Raw genomic sequence first — 22,368 nt, forward strand, 5'->3', positions numbered from 1 at the left:
CTACTGTGTTCTCAAACAGACCACTATTTAAATTTATGTAAATTGAAAAATTGGGTGAACTTTTGAAGTGTTTCATGGTACGGCAAAATATCTGTGTCACGAATACATCCGATATAATCAATGATGCGTACCAGATAGTATTATATGCAGGTTAATTTTTTTGATAAAAATACCTATGTAGGTCAAATTCTAAAAAAAAACAGAGTCTTGCCTTCTGCAAGAAGTCCTTCATAGATCTAAGTCTACAGTAAAGAAACCATCGAGAATTTTGATGAGAATATGGAAAGAATCAAGTGACTAGTTTACCAAACATCCCAATAAAATTACAAATTTAGAAAAGACATTCTCTTTTATATGTTATATTCCTGAAAAGCATTTGAAAAGTTTCAGCTATTTCAAGATGATAACTATATAACTAATACAGAATAAGGCCTTGTCGATAAACTACGTAGGCTCTTAGGAGAGGACGGGGGGTCTGGCCAAAGTCTGGGCTTCACACATATTTCAAAAGATGTGTATAAACAAAAGTCTACTAAGGGGAAGGTGGGTTGGGGTTCTGATATGGCTGAAAAAAGTCTACGTAGTTTATGGACAGCGCCTTATCAATTTCCCAAAAGTCCTTCAAGTGGAATTCGTGTAGAATTTCCTAGTTTTTGAAATTATTTTAGAAGAATATCGAAACATCTGCCAGGCATCCTGTAATCTTATTTAAGGATTCAACCGATTTCAATGAATGCTTAAAGACATCAGAGAGTTTAGCAAGCAAACCCGTACGAATTTTCGAAAGTGCTTGATGGAGCTTTTAAAAGAATTTTGGAACATAATTTTTACAACATAAATGTGGTGCATTTCCGAGAAAAAACACTATAGGAATTCTAAGTGAGTTTGTCGGCATTGTGGCAGACTTTTACTTGGAAAGTTACATGATTCATGAAGGTGTGTTTGACGAATTAGGAAATATTGTAAAGTGCATTTAGATATTCCCAATGCATTTACAGTACTGATTTACATGAGTAATATTGCAGAACTTTTGGATGAATTTCTTGCTGAAGAATTTTTGTAGAGTGCTCGACGGGTTTTATTTTGAGGTCATTATGAACATACGAAATTTGCGACAAAATTGCAGCCACAAAATCTGAACATCTGAAGTAGTTCTAACTAATAAAACAAAATTATAATGTCACCCTAATAATGTTCTAGGAGTAATGTCTTTCGAATATCCTAGTTGTAATTTTGGCGTTATTTAAAAAAATGTTAGTTGGTCTTTTTAAAGAACTTTTATCTAAATTAGAGAATTTTTGGTGGACTTGTCAAAAGTTATTTCCAGCACAGCGTATCAGGTAGAAGAATTCTGAAGAAATACTGTAAATATGCCTTAAATCTATTGGAAAAAATCTGGTGCAGTTCACTAACACTTGTTTGTTTTTCTATTTTGCCACTCTTAGAAAAAAGCAGGAAAATTCAGAAAATTGAATTTCATCTCATGAGCAGACACCTTTAAGCTTAGATTTACATGACCTGGAATTTTCAGTGAAAGTGACTGGAAAGTCAGGGAAAGTCAGGGAATTTGATTTTCAAAATTGAGTCGACACCTTGCTACGGAACTTCTGAAGAAATTCCCGGATGAAGAATTGCTAGATAAATCCCAGGTGTAAGTTTTAGAGGAGTTCCCAGTAGAAGAATTTCTTGTGGGACTTCAAGGGTTCTCGGCATTTTTGGTAGAACTTGTGAGGGAATTCCCTGTGGGTTCCTATAGTAATTCTCTGCACAATTTGTAGACTTTCGCATGGCACAGCAATTTTCAGCGAAACTTTCCATCGGAAGTCCAAGAAGAATCTCCGGCGGACATCTTGGAAACTCTAAAGGAATCTTCTGTCGAAATGCTGGAGTATTTTACAACGAAATACCAAATTTGTCTACGGATTGAGTTTCTCTTTTAATATCATCAAAATTTTCTTGAAACTCCGAAGCACTATCATATACGTGGAACTGCTCGTTTTCTCTTGAATTCCTAGATTCTTTTTTTCGAATCTAAAAACTGTCTTCAAGAACCCTGTACACACTCGAAATTATAAAAACTGTTTTAAGTTTGGATAACACGAACAAAGAAAGCATTCATAAGGCATAAACGAATTAAAAATCTATTTTTTTTAAATCCCAATTCTTCGCCAATAAAATTCAAATTAAGAATGATTGAACTCCTCAGTTAACATTTTTGCGCATACAGCAGCTGTTTGATCTAGGCTGGATAACATACTTTTTTTAGTTGAGGGTCTATCGTTTGAGAACCAATGTCGTAATTGCTAATTACACCGTTACACCAATTAGTCTCACAAATTCAACGTTCACATTTTCACCTCAAACTTTCCGATTGGGAACACTCCAATTAATAAATCACCATCTTGATCTCGTAATTTCTTCTCCTACTGCCAGCCTATAGCACTGCGCAGTGCACAACCCCCCTTCCCTTTTACGCACGCCTCGACCCGCCTCAACAAAACGGCAGCAGCAGAGATAATTAAAGTTCATCCACTACCTACTAAACAAACTCACCTCAACATCGAGAACAGGTGGTTCTTCTTCATCCAGTGTACCGTGGCGAACAGCAGTCGCGATCCCGTTTCGCACACATAGTGCGCACTCAGGTAGTTCGGCAGCACGTTCGGCACCTGAATGTCGAAGCTGATGCAATTGTCCGACAGCTCCAGGCTGCCGTAGTCGTAGTTCAGGCAATCGTCGTCCCGATCGTCATCGCGGCCATTGTTCAGCTCCGACTTGATACCGTAGTTGTTGTTGACGCTGTTGTTCAGCTCGTGCTCCAGGTTCTGAATGAACTCCAGCGAGTTGCAGATGAGGTTCTTCTCCATGGAGTTGGTTTCGGTGGTTTCCATCGGGAGTTGGTGGGAGGATGGAGGGGTGGGTTTAGAGGGAAGCTCTGGAGGTTCGAGGGACGGAGGTGGTTGTTGTGGGGGAGGACCTAGACCGGACATGGCCACGGCGGCTGCGGCCGTTGGGCCTAGCTGCATCAGGGCAGCGATTGAGTCCGCAGGAGTTGGTTGACGGTCATCTTGGGACTTGAAGGAATGTAACGAACTGAATGGGTTGGAAGATGTGGTTGTGCTGGATGAGGTCAGGTGGGACGGAGCGGGTGGCGATTTACTGGCCCGTTTGCTGAGATTTGCAACCGCCAATTCGGCCAAATTGAATCCTTGGAATAGGTTCAGGTAGGAAGGTGTAACTGTTGTACTAGCTTTCTGTTCATTGTGGTATTCCTTGTTTCGGTGTGGGTTGTACTTGCTGTTCGGATTGGGACCTCCTGAGCCATCCTTTTTGTCGATGATAGGCTTGCGTTCATGTTGGACGGCTAAAAAACCGAAAGAGAAAGACGTTAACATTAATGATTTTCCAGTTCGAAAGGCTACGGGATTAAATTACAATCACTTCGCATTCCGCAAGCCAAGCACTTTTGCAGTCGGCAGTATTGACACCTGTTGCGATGGTGTTTCGTCACTTCGCAGTTCATCGACCCCCGACACTGGTAGCCGAGCTGTTTGCGGATGGACCGTTTGAAGAATCCTTTGCAGCCCTCGCAGCTGATGGCGCCATAGTGCCGACCGGAAGCTCGATCGCCACACACCAGGCACAACTCGATACTCATGCTGTTCAGCGTGGACAGGTGCTGTAGACTCGGGCCCTTGTCATCTAAGCTGCTGCTGCCAAACTGTTGCGTTCCGGGTTCCAGTTTCATCTGTTGTAGATTTGGCTTGATATCGAAATTATGTGGCTCCATTAGAAAAACGGTACACTTTTGATTATGTTGGTAGGGCGTTTCGAACTATATTAGTGAGAAACAACGATAATTGGAAAAGGTCAAATCAAATCGTAGTGTTACCTAAGAGAGTTGTCTCTCCCCGTTCTGTGGTACGACTTCTTCTTAAAAGAGTACAAAGTCATAAAGCATACGCTTGGGGACAAATCGGCGGCGATTTCCTGTTTCTTCGAAGTCAACAACACTTGTGTCTGCTCTGGTGCACTTGACTCTGTGCCGCTGACGACCGACGACCGCTATAGTGTTGAGTGCGGAGAGAATGGCCACGAACTCCCCCCTCGTTGATGAACGGACTCGCCGGAGAGCAGCGCCAGAAACACGTTACGTCACCAAATTCAACTTTTATATTACTTATATAGGGGTCAAAGCTCTCTCGACGCGCCACGGTTCCACTTTGGAGCACCAGCAGCACTGAACTGAGCCGTTTCCCATCTAACATTACTTCTCAACACCGACTGCGAGCTGAGGAGCCGAACGCTCGAGTCTGTGCTGGTGCGATGTATTTAATCGACATGATACGGTTATTCGTTCTTTTCTCTGCCTTTGCTCTGGCTCTCGCTCGACCGACCGACCGAGCGACGACCGCGCCTGTTTCACCAACCACCCAACCCAACAACAACAACAACCCGCAGAAGGTAATCGCGCGCTCAACATAGTTTGGCTGGGCGAACTGTTCCGCTACGGGAGCATACCTTACATACATACAAAACGAACATGTAAAGGGCAATATGCTCCAAAATGATTCGGATCAATGTGCAATGCTGCCACCATTCATAAATTTTCAGTGTCAAATTGATGAAACCCAGCTTGACATTAGAGAAAATCAAGATTTGTTCTACCATCTATTTTGTCCACTTTTTCAATAAAGTTGTTTTTAGATATCGAGGCCCATAACTCTATTGAAATTCAACTTTTTTTTAAATGTATCTAACGAACCTTCCAGAAATATCCTCTAAGGATTCTGTTGATCAAAGTATCTTCTAATAAAAAATCTAAGTAATCTTCCAAAAACATTTCCCATAATTATTTCCTGAAAATTCTACACAAATTTGTCTGAACTTTTTGAAATTACTTCATAAATTCCACGGCGCATTTTTTTTTCTATGAAGTATTCTAAAAGTGCATCAGAAATATTTTACAGAAAACCAAAGTCCTTTAAAATCATGAAATTTGACCTGCATTTTTTTTAGGAAATTTGGTATACTTTTCCTCGACGTTCTACCTTTTTATTTGTTCGCCTGAAATTTCATTTTTATTATGCTTTCAGATATCACAGCGAACATTTTTTTTTTGTCTCAGAAGCGAGCTATGTGTTTGACAGGTTTTGGACCGCTGAAACCGAATCCGGACTCAGATTTTCTCCTGCACATAGTTTGACATATTGATCTCTCAATATTCTTTCAGGAATTCTTTCAAAATGTAGATGCCTGCTAGAATCAAAGATTCAGAAAGTATTTCGCTAAGAATATCCCCATAAATCTACAAGAATGTTTTTACAATAACTGAATTTTGTACAATTAGAGTTCTTTTTAGAGTTCCTTTGCGATGGAAATGTCCAGACTACAAATTCTCACATGGCTTCAGAACAATTGTTTGCAGGTTTATCGAAAAAGAACGTCTCACTTATTAGAATTCTCAAAAATATCGTTAGTTAGACAGTTTGAAATTCCGTTAAGGATTTCCGTGTCCGTGAATCCGGAAGTTCTCTATCAAATCATTCACAGATTTATCAGTTTTTCAAGATCTCTATCAGGAACCGCCAAAACTCCAAAATATTTCAACTTTTTTTCCACAATAATGGGCGAAAGGCTTTGAAAAGGAACTTTGCCTAGTTCTCCAAAGCTTCATTCCGAAACAGTACTGTTGGACCTGTCAAAATTGCCTCGACAGAGATTTTGCAAGATTTTTTTTTAGAAACATTCAAAGCCTCTATACGGAATCTAACACAATATTTGAAAAGGAGTTCTGAATTGGTTCAGCATCGCTATTGCTATTTTTTATGAAAACATTTACCAAACATTTGGCTTAAGCTCATTAACTGTGGATCCCGTTGCGGAAATGTAGCATTAGAAGATTACCTTCGGAAGTGCGTTTGGAAAATATGCGGCAAGTGTTATTTTGTTTTGTTTTGCTGCGAGGTGCCGGGAATTGATGCGGGTACCCAAGTAGTTCGAAACCCTATCCGGGTTCGTTAGAGTCATGGGCTTAGAAGAGAGTCAGCGTCAGCCCTTCTTTCTGAGGAAAAGCCTCTGACAAATAACTGCGAGTGCCGGGGCAGGGATCGAACCCATGTCCATTTGATTGTGACGAGAACGTGTGACCACTGCACTGCTGTGGCACGGGCTCCGGCATCAAGTTAAGTTGAGTATATCTGTACTGTACAACCAGGGAGGGAGCAAGGTATTTCCTCATAACACGCTTTGCCACGCCGTCCTTCAAATGGCTCCCGTCTTTACACCGTGTCCAATAAATTCTCATACAGAATGCAAATTAAGAAAATATAATTTAATTTCACATTTGTGATTCATATTGTCTACATGAATGCTCCTAATAAAGGACCACATAATATTGATTAAATAAAGCATTCGGTTTAGAATAACGTTATTTTCTATTTGTTTTTAAAAGTCTAGGAATATACTTTCGTTTTCTGAAATCCGTTTGCTCCGGCACGCAAGAAAAATGTACGAAAAGTTTTTTCATTCTACTGTAGCCAAACAGTGTCCATAGATGGATTCTAAGATTCTAAGTATTGTACCAAATGGATACAATAAGGCTAAAATAATACAATTTTAGTGATGACATGGTAAGAAATTTGCAAGAAAGATCAACTTGGGCTGATTTCCTTGAAAATGACCGTTATATTAACCCTTAAAAGATGTGGACAACTTTTTTGCATAGTTATACTTATAGCTTTTGACCCAGTGGGTGGATTTTCAAAACCAAAATGTTTTTATCAAGGGGATTAGTTGTGCTATCATATGCATATATGGAGATTGTGTTATGCTAGAACATTTTGGAGATATAGCTGCAAATGTAGTGTACACCACTTGTTATTCGCTCGATTTCGGGTGATATTTCTATGCAAATGTGATATATTTTAATGGAAATTGCCCAAAACTCCATGTTTGGGTTATAGCTGTTAGATAGAAATGAGTTATGTCATTTTACAGCTGTAACATAGATCTCCAGGTTATCCAAAACGTCCAGAAGTTTTGAACTCTGTCTACTGAATACAAATAGTTATGTTTACTTTTTAAATCACTTGAACTTGAAGAATTACATTCAAATATACATTTTAAAACAAGAAATAATGGTAGTCATGACCTGGTGATGTTCTAGGCAACATAAAAAAGCTCTGAAGTTGTGATTGTAAGGCCTTTACCTGTAATAGTATATCAAACTAATGTATGCATGTCAGAACTGAGTTCATTAGATCCATACATGTAAATTAGAGTATGATAGACTAACTGCACATCAATGGCGATACCTTAGGCCATCCAAATCATTCTGGAGTTAAGGCCTTTCTATCTACACCCGTAATAACGCATCGGTTGCATTTCAAACTTAGTATAGTGCGTTTTGGTAATCATAGAAGATCAGTTGAGTCATATGATACTTGTATACACATCATAGAGGCATCCTGGATCATCCGAACTATTCTGAAGTTGAGAAATATGGTTTGAATTTGAAATGGTATACCAACACAAGTTCACAAACATCAGATTTTGCCCATTTGATTCATACACATAGTGCAAGCCATGGGAGGGAAGTTTTCAGATCATCAGGGATATCTGAGGTCACCTTTCAGTATAATGTGGTTAAGGCCTTCAGATCTACACTCGTAACAAAGCATCCTGCACGTTCAAAACTTGGTCTAGTGTGTTTTAGTAGACATAGATGACGAGTTCAACAATATATCTATAACTTATAGCTGTTCTAGGTCATCCAAACCATTCTGAAGGTAAGATATACGGTTTTCATTTGTAATGACATATCAATACATATAATACAAGTCGTGGGAGACAAATTCCCAGTACACCAGCAATATCTGAAGCATATTTTTTTTTTATATTTATGGTTAAGGCCTCCAGATATACACTCGTAACGAAGCATCGGCTACACGTCAAACTCACTATAACGCGTTTTGGAAGTCATAGAAAATCAGTTTTTTCACGTGATACTTGAATGTACATTTTAAAAGCTTCCCGGATCATCCAAACTATGCTGAACATGTGACATATGGTTTGCATTTGTTATGGTCTATCAATAGAAGGGCACAAGCATCAAAATTTTCTCATTTGATTTATACATGTAATGGGAGACAAATGTCTGGAGCGTCAGGGATATCTGAGGTCACTAGCGAATAAGGGTCGTGAGTTCAAATCTCACCTGAGCTGTGGATTTTTTCCCAATTTAACCAATAATTTACCCATCTGTACATATGTACGTTGAGTTATTTGAATTTCATAATTTGACCACACGGATTGGTATTACCGAAAATTTGCACTTCAAGTGAGTCGTAATAGTATATGGTTAAGGTCTACACATCTACACATCTTTGTACTCGAAATCATTTATCCTAGGGTAGTTTATATCGGGACCCACAGCTTAACTCCATTTCGTCCGTAACCGTTCGTTATTCGTCGAATAAAAAAGAACAATCTCAACTTGTTGCAGAAATAAAACAATCAACGTATTTCTCTGATTGAATACTTTTTATTTTAGTTATAATATTTTAACTTAACTGATTGAAAACTGTTTTACATTCTCTTTTCTTTTCTCGGCTACTTCAATTTAGCAATTTTCACAAATTGTAAATGTCTTGGTTACCGTACAGTTGCAGCACGCTATTTCCTCACAGGCGCAACATATTTGAGATGTTCGACACTTTTTACGCTTCGAACATTTGGAACAACATCGTCTTGTCTTACTCCTTGTGACACGTGCCACTGAAATGTTTGCTGATTTTTCGCAAATTTTACAAAGAACGAATTCTTCGGATTTAACGTGTTTTTTACAAAAAAAAAACTAGCTGACAAATCTTACAAAATTCATTTGCTGCTCTTTGACACGTTTTGCATGTACTTTTTTCCCTTTGATTCTTCTCTTCTTGGTGGAATTCTAGAAACTCACTTATTTCTGTGGATAGGTTATCCGGTACATGTCCAAAGGAGAGCCTTTCGCGCATATATGGAACAGCAAGCTCTTCTGAGAGCACTCTTAAATACTCAGAGCGACTTCCCCATTTCGGAAAAAGTTCTGTAAAGATAAGGAAGCTGTTCAGTGTGGCGATGTCTACTAATTCCATTGCTATTTTTTTTGTCCAAACACGACTTCTCCTTTGGACTGTGTACTTTCGAGTGAGCTGATCTCCGAGATCCACCCCTACTTTCGTGCGATTGTAATGTTTTACCGCAGACAGACGTTCTAGCTCGAACAAATTTATTCAAATTGTCTATGTTAATTTTCACTAGCGACACCTAGGCAACCGATTGCCACAGTGCAGTCGCGTGCAGTTGACAGTTTGAGAAACCACGAGCTTCCAGCCGCTTACTTACCACCAAATTCACCACCCACCGAAAAATAAAACCAAAACAAACACTGTCAAAATCATTCTTACATTTGCGTCACATTCACAAAGATTTCTCAATGCGAGTGAAGTTCATCCAAATGCAGTTTTATTCAAGCACATTTATGTAAAATAAAAGTAATAATGTGTAAAATATTTTACAAGAGTCCTGCGCTAATTTGTGCAAAAAATTTAAGACATTAAATAAAAGTCATTTACTCTGCACAAATTATGTAGAAACATTATTAGCGTGCAACACGTGCGGTCTTTTCCCGCCATCCGGCTGGAAGACGACCGTGGTGACAGTTGTTGGTCGCAACGCACATGTGAGGCAGCGCTTGAATATGAACGTCGCTAACGCCATCTGTTCGCTGATTGCCACTTGGCAATTTGTGGCAGCCATGTTTTTTACACAAGCTGCTGAGTCAAACTTGAACGTCTGTCTGCGGTTTTACTATGGCTGGTTTCTCTTTTGATGGTTCCGATACCGGAAACTCCTTGGAACTTAGAAGTAGAACTGGCTTCTTACCTTTCTTTTCAAAGTAAGAAACAAGTCTAGTTCCTTCATTCCACCCTTCGACAACAGAAAGAGGTTCACGATCTTTGACAGTCAGGAAATATGGAGGAATCCACGGTTTGTTTGATCTGACAGTTCCAATGTACGTTGTTTGCAGATCGAGTAACTTAGAAACCAATTGCAGGTTAGTAAACAGATTATCTGCAGTAATTTCCCTCCACTGTCCTGTAAACGGTCCAGCAAGCTCCAAAACCACACGCATGGCTTGTCCTCTCTCCGGCGTCTTGTTCACTTTTCCAGAATATACTTGAAAATTGGTTATGTATCCGGAAAGCGTTGCGCAGACCCATATTTTGATTCCGTAACGGCCGGGTTTAGCCTTTATGTAGACCTTAAAAGGACATCGGCCTGTACGTATGGAAATAAAAATTAACAATCTATTGAAACAAAAAGATTGAATATTATACATGACGATGAAGCAATCAAAAACTCAGTAATGTATTAATTATTTGTTAAGTGTCTTGTTATAAAACTAACATAATTGTGATATATTTAACTAAATCTACAAAATCCTTGATAAAGATCCAATACGGATCGAAACGTTGGAGTGAGAGAACATAACGTGTTTTTGATCTCACAATTCGACAGAAAATCCTAGAAATACTCCAAAAAATATTATAGCAACCTGCTTAGTTTCTAAACTAACACACAAGAGATTCATCAATCGTTAGACAAGCTGGAGGGATGTAATTATTCTGACACAGTTCTACAAATACGTCCAGAAGTTGTCTCACCGGTTCCAGCTTATCACCAGAAGCTGAAACTCTCTCTGAACGAGTCCTGAAGTCGTCGAATCGCCAGCATACATATATAATCTTGAATCTGTCTTTGGCCATTGCAAGCCTGTAAAAATTAACTCGCCATGTTTTAGGTGCGTCCACATTTCGTTGAAGTTGAGGTGATTTTGTTTATTCCTTCCAGCGGCTATAAGGATGCCTAAAAAGCATTGCATTTCCGAAATGGTCACATTCTTCCATTTCTTATTTCTTTTTCCACAGTAAGCCTTGCCGTAAATGTTGGTGCTTTGAACCATTATTTCCGGAACTTCGTTTGTGAAGAAACATGAAAAGGTTTCAATGGGAGTTTTAGCATTTCTGCAATTCGAAGCCACACCGGAATCTTGTTCAAATTTATTCAACGGTACACGCGAAAATGTTTTACTTGATTTCCAGACAGTTCCATCCTTGCCGTAGAATGATATTTTTGAACGATTCGATGTGGAAGTGCTAGAATCGAGATCGAATAAAATAAAAGACCAATTCTTGCTTTCATTATCATAAAGGCATAACAGCATATCTAACTCCAAATAAAATGATTACAGTCAAGTTACCATACTTTGATAGGGGACACAGTGGGGCTTTTTACCGTCTACTGTTCGAGAAAATACCATTTACCTAGGTTTAAAATCAACTGATTTTAAGCATTCTGTATCTGTCTATTTTCAAATTATTGAAAAAGAGGAAAGTCATGCATTGCCCACAAATCAAGTAGTATATGCAAATCTCTAGTTGTATTGCCTTCAATGGGATTAACTTATCATGCGTATGCAAGGACCCTTCGTAAACAAAACCAGTGAACCTGATCTTCTTATTTTAAGCTTATTTCAAGTGAGTAAGAATAAAATAAAAATGCACTGTTGTTTGAAGCTTGTTTCTTGAGATTTGTGCGCCTGAAGTTTTGATGCACTGGTGAAGCAGGATTTCAAGACGTTTTTATCTAAAATATGAAGATCCGGTTTACCGGTTCAGTTTTTCATGTGCGCTTGAAATCGTAAATCCACTTATCCGCGAGCGGTAACGGCGGTGTCCGGCAAAAATAACCGATTCGAATTTTGACATTTCTTGAGGATCGCAATCGGTTGGCGCCACCAAACGGTGGGTGAAAGGGTGAGGAGGAGAGTGAAGGGAACATTCATTTATTACGTCCATCGTTTTTCGGGATTTCTAGACTCCCCCACCCTCTTCTGTCACGCTATTCTCCTATACTTAATACACGTACTGTCACACTTTCCTAGATCCCCCCTCCCCCAAATACTGGACGTAATTTATGAACGTCTCTGAAACTGTTTTGACTTTCCCCCAAGAAACGTCAAAATCCGAACCGGTATGATATGCCCGCCGCCGCCATTACCGCTCGCGGATAAGTGGATAGGTACAAAACTCGACCATTGCAATGGAGCGATCATCTTGGATTTCTAATAAGCTTGCCCTTAAATTCAGTTCAGTATGTACAGCCTGTGTTTGTATTCATTAATAAAAAAAACCAAAATAATGGTTACTGCTGTTACGACCGTATAGGGTTTGGGTGCTAGTAGTGGACCCCCTAAGCCATCGAAATTTGCTTCTGCGGCTTTTTAGCTATGTTACCTCAGTTGATTGTTCCAAAGTGCAATTTTATAACAAGTTCCATGTCTCCTCTTTATGCTAAGAACGTCAAACATACGACATTAATAAATTATTCCAGTGAAATACGCATTTAAAAATATGCATCGATGTTGCCTATAATGGACACCACCGGGGTCCACTATAGGATTATTTACAAATATCTCGGCGCCTATAGTGGACCCCCCATTTGATTCCCATGTTATCTGTCACGCTGCCGATGGAGCCTATAGTGGACCCCCCCTGAGTGTACCTATAGTGGACCCTTTTGAGTGTTTACATTCATTAAATAGTTAAAATATCCGATTTTTGTGGCCACTGGGCAATTCGTTCGCCAGGAACTGCTGTGTGGCAATGTAATTGATGTTCCCCCGGTGGAAGTTGCCTGGAAACAGTTGATTTGGGCATTTATATTCGAGTTTTTCTGTAGGGGGTCCACTATAGGCGCAGGGTCCACTACTAGCACACAACCCCTAAATCTTAACGCAAAAGAAAATAATTTGTATTTGCGCTTACGATGCTTCGTCGTCGTTTCCCACGTCAGAATCGGTTTGTGAATCGATGTCTGAAATAGTACGGTCACTGATGCAATCGTCATCCTCGGACGATACATCGAAACTTACATCACTACTTGCACTGTCACTCATCACTTTTTAAGAAATATCTGAACCGATATGGACCAGTAGGTCTGTGCCAAAAAGGGAGAGAAAAAAATATCTGAACGAAGTTAAGGATCCACACAAAATCGAATTTAAACAGGAAAATGGATACCGACGCGAGGTAAACAATAAATTGACTATCACCGCACACACCGAGGAAAATTTCTACTCAGTCACTACTAAGAAATCGTTTTTTTTTTTGTTTTCCTACTCAGTTTCAGCTAAAAGTGAGGAGGTAAACAAAAGATTTTTCGATTTCTAAATAAGATAAACGCAGTGTCGGAGTGTATTTTTTTTCTCGGTGCACCACACCGAAATGACATTGAAGCAATCACTTCATAAAATGTTATAACGATGTGTTAAAAAAAAAAATAACCATGGAAAAATTTATTTTCAGTATTTTCACTTTTTAAAAGTCAATCTGAAAAGTTTGAATCCAGTACATATTGCTAATGGTTAGGTAGCAGCTGCCTTTATGCTAGAGTGCCAGTAGAGTTGCTTGTCTGATAAACGTGGCACACGGAAAAAAATAACTACTCGTCATTGAGGTTGAGGTTGTCCTACTCAGAATTAGGCAAATCTTTAGTTTTCTTACTCGGTTTTCGTTAAAAGTGGGACAGCTCATTGGCAATGAATTGTCCCGCTTTTAGCTAAAACTGAGTAGAAAACCAACAGATATTTTGATTTCTGAGTAAGTCCAACTCAGTCATTGAGTAGGATTTTTTCTCAGTGCATTAATTTCAAGCAGTAGTGAAAGTTGCGCTAAGGAATTTTTAGAAGGCACTCGTGTGCGCTGTGTTTTATATATGAAGGAACGCAGTATCATAACGTCCGAGGCCATAATGTCCCAGAACTAAATGACACATTTTTCCGTGACCTGACGTCCGAACATGCAGATACGCCACAAAATCCAAGGAAAGAAAGCACTTAGGATATTATGAAGCATTCAAACTTTTGAACGTTATTTCGCAAAAATAAACGCTACTTAACGACTGGGACAGTATGGCCTCGGACGTTGTGATCCGACCCCGTACGGTGGAGTGTCATGCACAAAAGCACTCGATGTTTACGAGCGCAACATGCACATGACATGCAACATGATATGCGCGATGTTAGTCACTAAAGAAGTAGTAAATCGTTCGAGACTTATGTGGTGTTGTAATAATTTACCTGTTACTGGGATAAATCCTGAAGGAAGACAGGATTCAAAGCGGAAAAAGTATAAACCAGCAGCGAACTGTCAATACAAGGAAAATGATTTTGCTTTCAATGTGGTGCCATCGTCCAGACAAAACAAGGTTTGTTTTTTTTTATATGGAAACGTTAAACTTGATTTTGTAGTTGTTCGTGAGAACTTTCTTCAGGGAGGAGATGCTTATCCCCTAACGCGGGTTTCACGCAAATATCTCTGCTTGCGGGTCCGCGCAAACCCTTTTTGGCCCATCATAGAGGAGAATGACTGAACATTAACAACAGTACATCCCGCTTTTCAAATTATGCCAGTGGTATAGGCAGATACCTTGCAATAGCATTGTATACAATACAGTCTAAGATAGTTTAGACATGATGTACAAGATTTTTTTTAAATTGTTTCTAATCCTAAGTTACAACATTGACAGAAAAAAAAACTATGTAAATCATATGTCACATGTTCAGCATAGTTTGGATGATTCGGGAAGCTTCTGAGATGTACATTCAAGTATCACGTGAAAAAACTGATTTTCTATGACTTCCAAAACGCGTTATAGTGAGTTTGACGTGTAGCCGATGCTTCGTTACGAGTGTATATCTGGAGGCCTTAACCATAAATATAAAAAAAAAATATGCTTCAGATATTGCTGATGTACTGGGAATTTGTCTCCCACGACTTGTATTATATGTATTGATATGTCATTACAAATGAAAACCGTATATCTTACCTTCAGAATGGTTTGGATGACCTAGAACAGCTATAAGTTATATGATATATTGTTGAACTCGTCATCTATGTCTACTAAAACACACTAGACCAAGTTTTGAACGTGCAGGATGCTTTGTTACGAGTGTAGATGTGAAGGCCTTAACCACATTATACTGAAAGGGGACCTCAGATATCCCTGATGATCTGGAAACTTCCCTCCCATGGCTTGCACTATGTGTATGAATCAAATGGGCAAAATCTGATGTTTGTGCACTTGTGTTGGTATACCATTTCAAATTCAAACCATATTTCTCAACTTCAGAATAGTTCGGATGATCCAGGATGCCTCTATGATGTGTATACAAGTATCATATGACTCAACTGATCTTCTATGATTACCAAAACGCACTATACTAAGTTTGAAATGCAACCGATGTGTTATTACGGGTGTAGATAGAAAGGCCTTAACTCCAGAATGATTTGGATGGCCTAAGGTATCGCCATTGATGTGCAGTTAGTCTATCATACTCTAATTTACATGTATGGATCTAATGAACTCAGTTCTGACATGCATACATTAGTTTGATATACTATTACAGGTAAAGGCCTTACAATCACAACTTCAGAGCTTTTTTATGTTGCCTAGAACATCACCAGGTCATGACTACCATCATTTCTTGTTTTAAAATGTATATTTGAATGTAATTCTTCAAGTTCAAGTGATTTAAAAAGTAAACATAACTATTTGTATTCAGTAGACAGAGTTCAAAACTTCTGGACGTTTTGGATAACCTGGAGATCTATGTTACAGCTGTAAAATGACATAACTCATTTCTATCTAACAGCTATAACCCAAACATGGAGTTTTGGGCAATTTCCACTAAAATATATCACATTTGCATAGAAATATCACCCGAAATCGAGCGAATAACAAGTGGTGTACACTACATTAGCAGCTATATCTCCAAAATGTTCTAGCATAACACAATCTCCATATATGCATATGATAGCACAACTAATCCCCTTGATAAAAACATTTTGGTTTTGGAAATCCACCCACTGGGTCAAAAGCTATAAGTATAACTATGCAAAAAAGTTGTCCACATCCTTTAAGGGTTAATGCTAAACATCATAAAACGTAAATTTTGGACAGAATTTACCACAATAGGGATACAAGCATGTTTTAAAAGTGCAAATGATGTGAATCAACATGATAAGATACAGTCATGCTTCTTTAACCCTTTGAAGCCGGAATTTTTCCAAGCGTTCATCTGGAGTTTTTTCTACGTTTTTCTGTAGTTTTAGTATTCTATAGTATAAAAACGGCAGAATATAATACGGAATATTTTTTCTGGATATCCTAGGTCATCCAAACTATTCTTGAGTTTAGCTCCTTAAGTCTATGGCTGTAACGGTAACTTCTTTCATCATACAAAGCTGTGATTAGTAATCTATCATGTCCAATAAGTCTTCTGAAAATTCAATAGACAGTATGAGATCATTCGGGATATCCTAGATCATCCAAACTGTTCTTGAGTTTAGATCCTAAAGTCTATGGGTGTAACGGCAACTGATGTCATTATACAAAGCTGCGATTTGTAATCTATCATGCCCAGCAAGTCTTCTGAAAGGTAAATAGACAATATCGGATCAGTCGGGCTATCCTAGGTCATCCAAACTGTTCTTGAGTTTAGATCCTAAAGTCTGCGAGTGTAACGGTAACTGATTTCATTATACAAAGCTGCGATTTGTAATCTATCATGTCCAGTATGTCTTCTGGAAGGTTAATAGACAGTATCAGATCAGTCGGGATATCCCAGGTCATCCAAACTGTTCTTGAGTTTAGATCCATAAGTCTACGGGTGTAACGGTAACTGATTTCATTATACCAAGCTACGATTTGTTATCTATCATGTCCAGTAACTCTTATGAAAGGTAAATAGACAATATCAGATCAGTCGGGATATCCTAGGTCATCCAACCTGTTCTTGAGTTTAGATTCTAAAGTTTACGAGTGTAACCGTAACTTCCTTCATTAAAAGCTAAGATTTGTAATCTATCATGTCCAACAAGTCTTCTGAAAGTTACAGTTGTTGTTTTTATCAACTAAGCTTCATAATAGTAAGGAGTCCATAATATCCCAAAAATATATAACAACGCGTATTGTTCCTCTTACTGCTTTGGTAAGTACAGTGGATTATGTAACACCTTAACGTAGTGGCAAAAGCTATTATCACAATTATAGACCAGAAGCTATGATCTCCGGAGTAGCGATGTTGATCTGGATTATCTCAAAACTATCATTACGGAAACTTCAGGATAGTTTGGACGACCTTCAATGTCCCAAAGGTTAATAAAAATATATAGTAGACTTAAGGTTGCTCCAGTCACCGCTGTTGATTATGAAACGTTACTCAGTATGTCATATATAGCTGATGTTACGAGTGTAGACTTGAAGTTCTGAACTCATGGATTGTTTGGCTGACCTGGAGCATTCCCATAGTGTCTCTAAATGGCATCTGAGATTTCAAGAGCTTCACGGATCTCAGCAGATCCTATGCTATTATTTATGGTGAAAACACAAATTTTTTCTTGTAGATTTGGAGGGCTTTATTATAGAACAGTTTGGACGGCCGTGAATGTCCCAAAGGTTTATAATAAAAAAGTAGACTTCAGATCGATCCAGTAACTGCGGTTGATTATGCAGCGTTACTCAATATAACAGATATAGTTGATGTTACGAGTGTAGACCTGAAGTCCTGAATTCCAAAGAAGTATGGCTGACCTGGAATATCCCTGTAGTGTCTCTAAATTTCATTTCAGATTTCAAGAGCTTCGCGAATCCCAGTAGGTTATGCAATACTATTATTTATGGCGAAAACACATAAAGACATTCTTGTAGATTTGCAGGACTTCAGAACAGTTTGGACGAAACTGAATGTCCCAAAGGTTTGTAATAAAAAATAAACTTCAGATTGGTCCAGTAACTGCGGTTGATTATGTAGCGTTTCTCAGTATAACAGATATGGATACTGTTACGAGTGTAGACCTAAAGTCCTGAACTCCAAGGCAGTTTGGCAGACCCGGAATATCCCTATAGCGTCTATAAATGACATTGTAAATATCAAGAGCTTCGCGGATCCCAGTATCTTATGCAATGCTAATAGTTGTGGCGGAAATACATAAAATTATTCTTGTAGATTTGAAGGATTTCACTACAGGACAGTTTGGAACACCTAGAACATCCCAGAATATAAAACACCTTTTAACATTCTTGATGAAGGCTTAATGGATACGTATAAACGAAACCCACATCCAAGTTTAGCTTTTAGAACAACTGGTATGTCAATTATTTCGTTTTTCCAAATTTCATGGTGTTCAGGATGTTCTAGGTTATCAATGAAGTCCCAAATACAAATATCCCAATTTTTCCCTAACAGAGGACTCAATTTGCAACAACTTTGCCGTAGACAGTATTCTGTTTTATCGAATGGGTGAATTTATACAGCCGTTTCTATATTGGGGTCATATATGACCCCTCCGGCTCCAAAGGGTTAAGGCGAAACTGGAAGCATTTCCTCACTTTTTGGTTTTTGATTTTTTTTTATTAAATAACAAAGCAATATTTTCAAAATCGGTTTTCGTGCACATGTAGCGTATGGATCAAGGTATCTGCTGATTTTTTTTTGTGGTGGAAAATGTTTCTCGTTTTTGCAGAAACCATTTTTGAACAAATTTTCACAAAATGCAATGCTGCTGAAGATGTATCATCAAAAAGATTCGATTTTGGGTTGGTAATAATTGATTATTCACGAGTTGAAAAGAACGCAACAACTTCAGGTTCCGTTTTGTCTGCAACAATAATTTTCGAAATCATGTAATTATCTGTTACCAGTTGGGATAAAGAGTAATCGCCGCGTCTTCTTTGTTGCTTGTTTTGTGCCTCTTTTGTCTGACAATTCTCTTCACTTATTAGGATAGATCTGCACATGGAGACGCATGGTTACTTGTTTATGCGCTCTAAAGCGTATGACGAAACGTGTAAAACGAAAGTGTTATTTTCCTATGTTGGCAGTTAGGACCCTTGTGGTCTAGCTCAGCTCAAGACACGAGCGATTCTGTATTATAAAACAGAACATCTCGGAAAAGCATGTTGTAGCACTCTCCCCTAAACTATCATACCCTCAGTCAGCAGAGCAACAGCAGTGGGCCGCATAACTTAAACACAGATTTCTTATGCTCTCTCAGCTCAGCCATCAGCGGAGCTGATGGGAAGTAGGTAGTAGCAACGGCGAGCGGCACACAAACAGCCAGCGCTGCCAGATGGGGTTAGCTTACAAGAGTGGTGTTGAGATCATTGATTGATTGGTATCAATTTCCTGAATGAGCTTTGATCGGTTTGGGGGCTAATTTCGATAATTTAGCTATCTCAAATTTGTTTTATTCGATTATTTATCTTTAAACCGGCTTTTTCTCGGATAGTCGTACCGGAACTACTTGTTCCGTTATGGACAAATTGTTCACCGATTGTGAAATATGTACAAGACTACCAACATTACCTGTATTAAGATAGGGGTTCACAGCTGTAAAGGCGTGGGTATTCATGACCATGATGAGGGTGACGGGTTAGATTCCCGGTCGGCCCAGGAACTTTTCGCAAAGAAAATTTCCTTAACTTCCTTGGGCATAGAGTATCTTCGTGCATGTCACACGCAGAATGCTCATCAGCAGAGGAAACTCTTAGTTAATAACTGTGGAAGTGCTTATAGAACACCAAGCTGAGAAGAAGGCTTTGTCACGCCAGCAATGATGATGCCATGCCAAGAAGAAGAAGAAAAAGAAGAAGTAGAAAAGAAAGAAGAAGAAGAAGAAGAAGAAGAAGAGAAAGAAGAAGAAGTCATGTACATAGTGTTGTTCCCAGAATTGTAAGAACTTTCCATGTATTTCTGTAGTTTATGGAGTTTAGCAAACCAAGGGTTCGTCAATTAATATGGTGGCCTCATGATCAATTGATCAAAAGGATAAGGGCTGCATTGAGAATTGCGATTAAATTTTTTTATATTTGCTAAATGAGGAACAAAAATGGGATTGCATATTGGATATTGGATAAAAAAAAAAGAAATTCTTCTATAAATTATCAATCTATAAGCATACCGAGTAAATTGGCAGGCAGATGTTCTGGTCCAAATAAATGTGAAACTAAAAACTAATTCAAAACATAATATATTTATATTTCACATATTTATTCGCAAAACCAGAAATCTAGTCTTATTAGCATGTTAACCTTTCTATCCGATTGACATTAAACCATCTCAGCGCCAGTAGTAAACCTTGACTTCGAATACCCAGCGAACTATGGCGGTCGTCTCTCCAAATGCCTTAGTGTCATCTGGCTGCGCTATCCATGCCTGAATTAATAAGCCGCCCCAACCATCATCAGTAGTCTGCTACCGACCGATCGCTCGTCTATACCTACTATCGCGCTTCGCTCGCCCAGCTCCACCACACACAACCCCAACACCCGGCGCACGTTCAATGTACCGTACCGTAAACGCCCGGGTCTGCCGTGGATAGATTTCAATGAACTTTAAACATTCGCTTGTGTTGCCCCTCGCCACCACAGCGACTGACCGGTAGCCATCAGACCCCCCCCCCCCCCGCCCATCTCTCAGTCGACGAATCATTTTATTCGAGATCAAATCAACGACGACGACCAACGATCGGTTGGCCGCTCGGTGATCGAGCGACCCGTGTGCGACCAGAAAGACGCGACATCTTCTCAACACAACCCAAAGCATTATTGCTGGCTGGGTCTGCTGAACTGCTGGAAGGGTGAAAAAATGCTGACGAAATCAGTTCTCTGTTTTGTCTTCTGGTTCGAGCGATCTAGTTCATCCGGATCGATTAGCGTGCGCTCCGTTTTTTCTTTACCTTCACGCTGTGGGACAGGATGGGTTGGTGGAAGTTTGAAAATTCGCTGGGTATAAGTTTCAACAAATCTGGCGATTTTGTTTGTTTCGTGGACAACAGAACATGGACAATGGACATCATCGGAAGAACATTTGGGGCCCATGTAGCAACACAACAGCTGTAAAGGCGTGGGTATTCAGCACGACCATGCTGATGGTGAGAGCTGCAAAACGGTGAGTTGATAAGGAGAGCGTCCAACATAGCTCTAGTCCTCACAAGTTCCTACCTCATGCTTTCACGGATCAAGCGATGACAAAGACCGCCAGCTAAGAGTTGTGTGCTTAGCTGGTAGAGCAGCCTGGGCGCTGTTGTCCTGCTGACTTCAGCTTGATTGAGGAGGTACGTCTCGAGCGTCTGTTCACCAAGGAGGTGCGGCTCAAACAGCGTCTGTTCTGGCACCCAGCGGCTATGAAATGCTGCTCCACCGGAAGCTATACCTAGAGTGGCAGCCCCACCACGGTGGATAGGGGACCTTAGGGACCGTTACAGTAACCGAAAATATATGATTACGAACCAATTCAACGGCAATGACTTTTAACGCGAAACAACGGATAAGAATTGGAACTTGGAATGTATTAACCCTAGCCCAGCAGGGTAAACTGGCACAACTAACCAGTTAGGCATGCCGTATGAAGCTTGAGATCCTAGGACTGCACGAAGTCCGTTGACCGAACATTGGAGAACACAGATTTACGTCGGGTCAAATTCTGCTATACTCTGGCCTACGAGGTGAACACACTCCTCGCCACCGTGGAGTTGGTTTCCTGCTCAGCGCTCACGCCCACGCAGCGCTCATGAAGTGGGAACCTATCAATGAGAGGATAATTGAAGCCAGATTCAGAACACGGGTTCGAAACCTTACCATGATCCAATGTTACGCGCCAACCGATGCTGCCGAAATGCAAGACAAAAAGAACTATTGCAGCTAACCTCATGCTGTCGTGGACAAGATTCCGAAAGGTGGTATCAAGATCCTCATGGGCGACTTCAACGCGAAGGTTGGTTCCGACAACTCGGACCAGGAGCACGTCACGGGACGCCATGGTCTCGGAGAAAGAAGCGAGAACGGAGAGCTGTTTGCAGAGTTTTTTTTGGCAACAATGACATGATCAACCGTAGCATGAAATTGAACAGAGCCTGGGGGTCAATCGCATATCAGCCGAGATGCTCCAAACTGACCTCGTAGTATCTGCACAACTGTTGCATCAATTATTCTGCATTGTGTATTGCGAAGATCCATCGACAGGAGGAGAAAATCGGGCGCCAGTTCAACACACGCCGACTAGAAGACGCTGCGGCGAAAAGGTCCTTCGTCCTTCGCGCTAGAGAACCGTGCTGCAGATATTCCGGAAGGTGGAAGCGTAGAAGATCATTGGAGTGCCATAAAAAAACGCCTTCATGGCCACCTGCGAGAATAATTTAGGTGAGCCACGCATCCGAAGTAAGCAGTGGATCACAGATGATACCTGGAGGAAGATAGGGG

At 39.8% G+C, this 22,368-nt stretch overlaps 1 protein-coding gene across 5 annotated transcripts in view; it reads right to left on the reverse strand.

Moving 5' to 3' along the window:
* The window catches only part of LOC115253476 (nuclear hormone receptor HR78), a 51,514-nt gene that overhangs the window by 7,919 nt on the left and 21,227 nt on the right, over positions 1 to 22,368 (reverse strand). The window contains exons 1-3 of one of the 5 annotated variants that reach the window (XM_062850171.1): positions 3,893 to 4,619; positions 3,436 to 3,763; positions 2,554 to 3,364 (exon numbers count right to left, since the gene is read on the reverse strand). In XM_062850171.1, coding sequence (XP_062706155.1) covers positions 2,554 to 3,364; positions 3,436 to 3,748 — 1,124 coding nt within the window. In that variant the 5' untranslated portion in view covers positions 3,749 to 3,763; positions 3,893 to 4,619. Of the gene's footprint in view, positions 1 to 2,553; positions 3,365 to 3,435; positions 3,836 to 3,892; positions 4,620 to 22,368 lie in introns of those variants that run through there. The other 4 variants (XM_062850168.1, XM_062850169.1, XM_062850170.1 and 1 more) reach the window with 4 other exon arrangements.

The sequence above is a fragment of the Aedes albopictus genome, chromosome 2 (assembly GCF_035046485.1).
Source record: "Aedes albopictus strain Foshan chromosome 2, AalbF5, whole genome shotgun sequence".
NCBI classification, from domain to species: domain Eukaryota; kingdom Metazoa; phylum Arthropoda; class Insecta; order Diptera; family Culicidae; genus Aedes; species Aedes albopictus.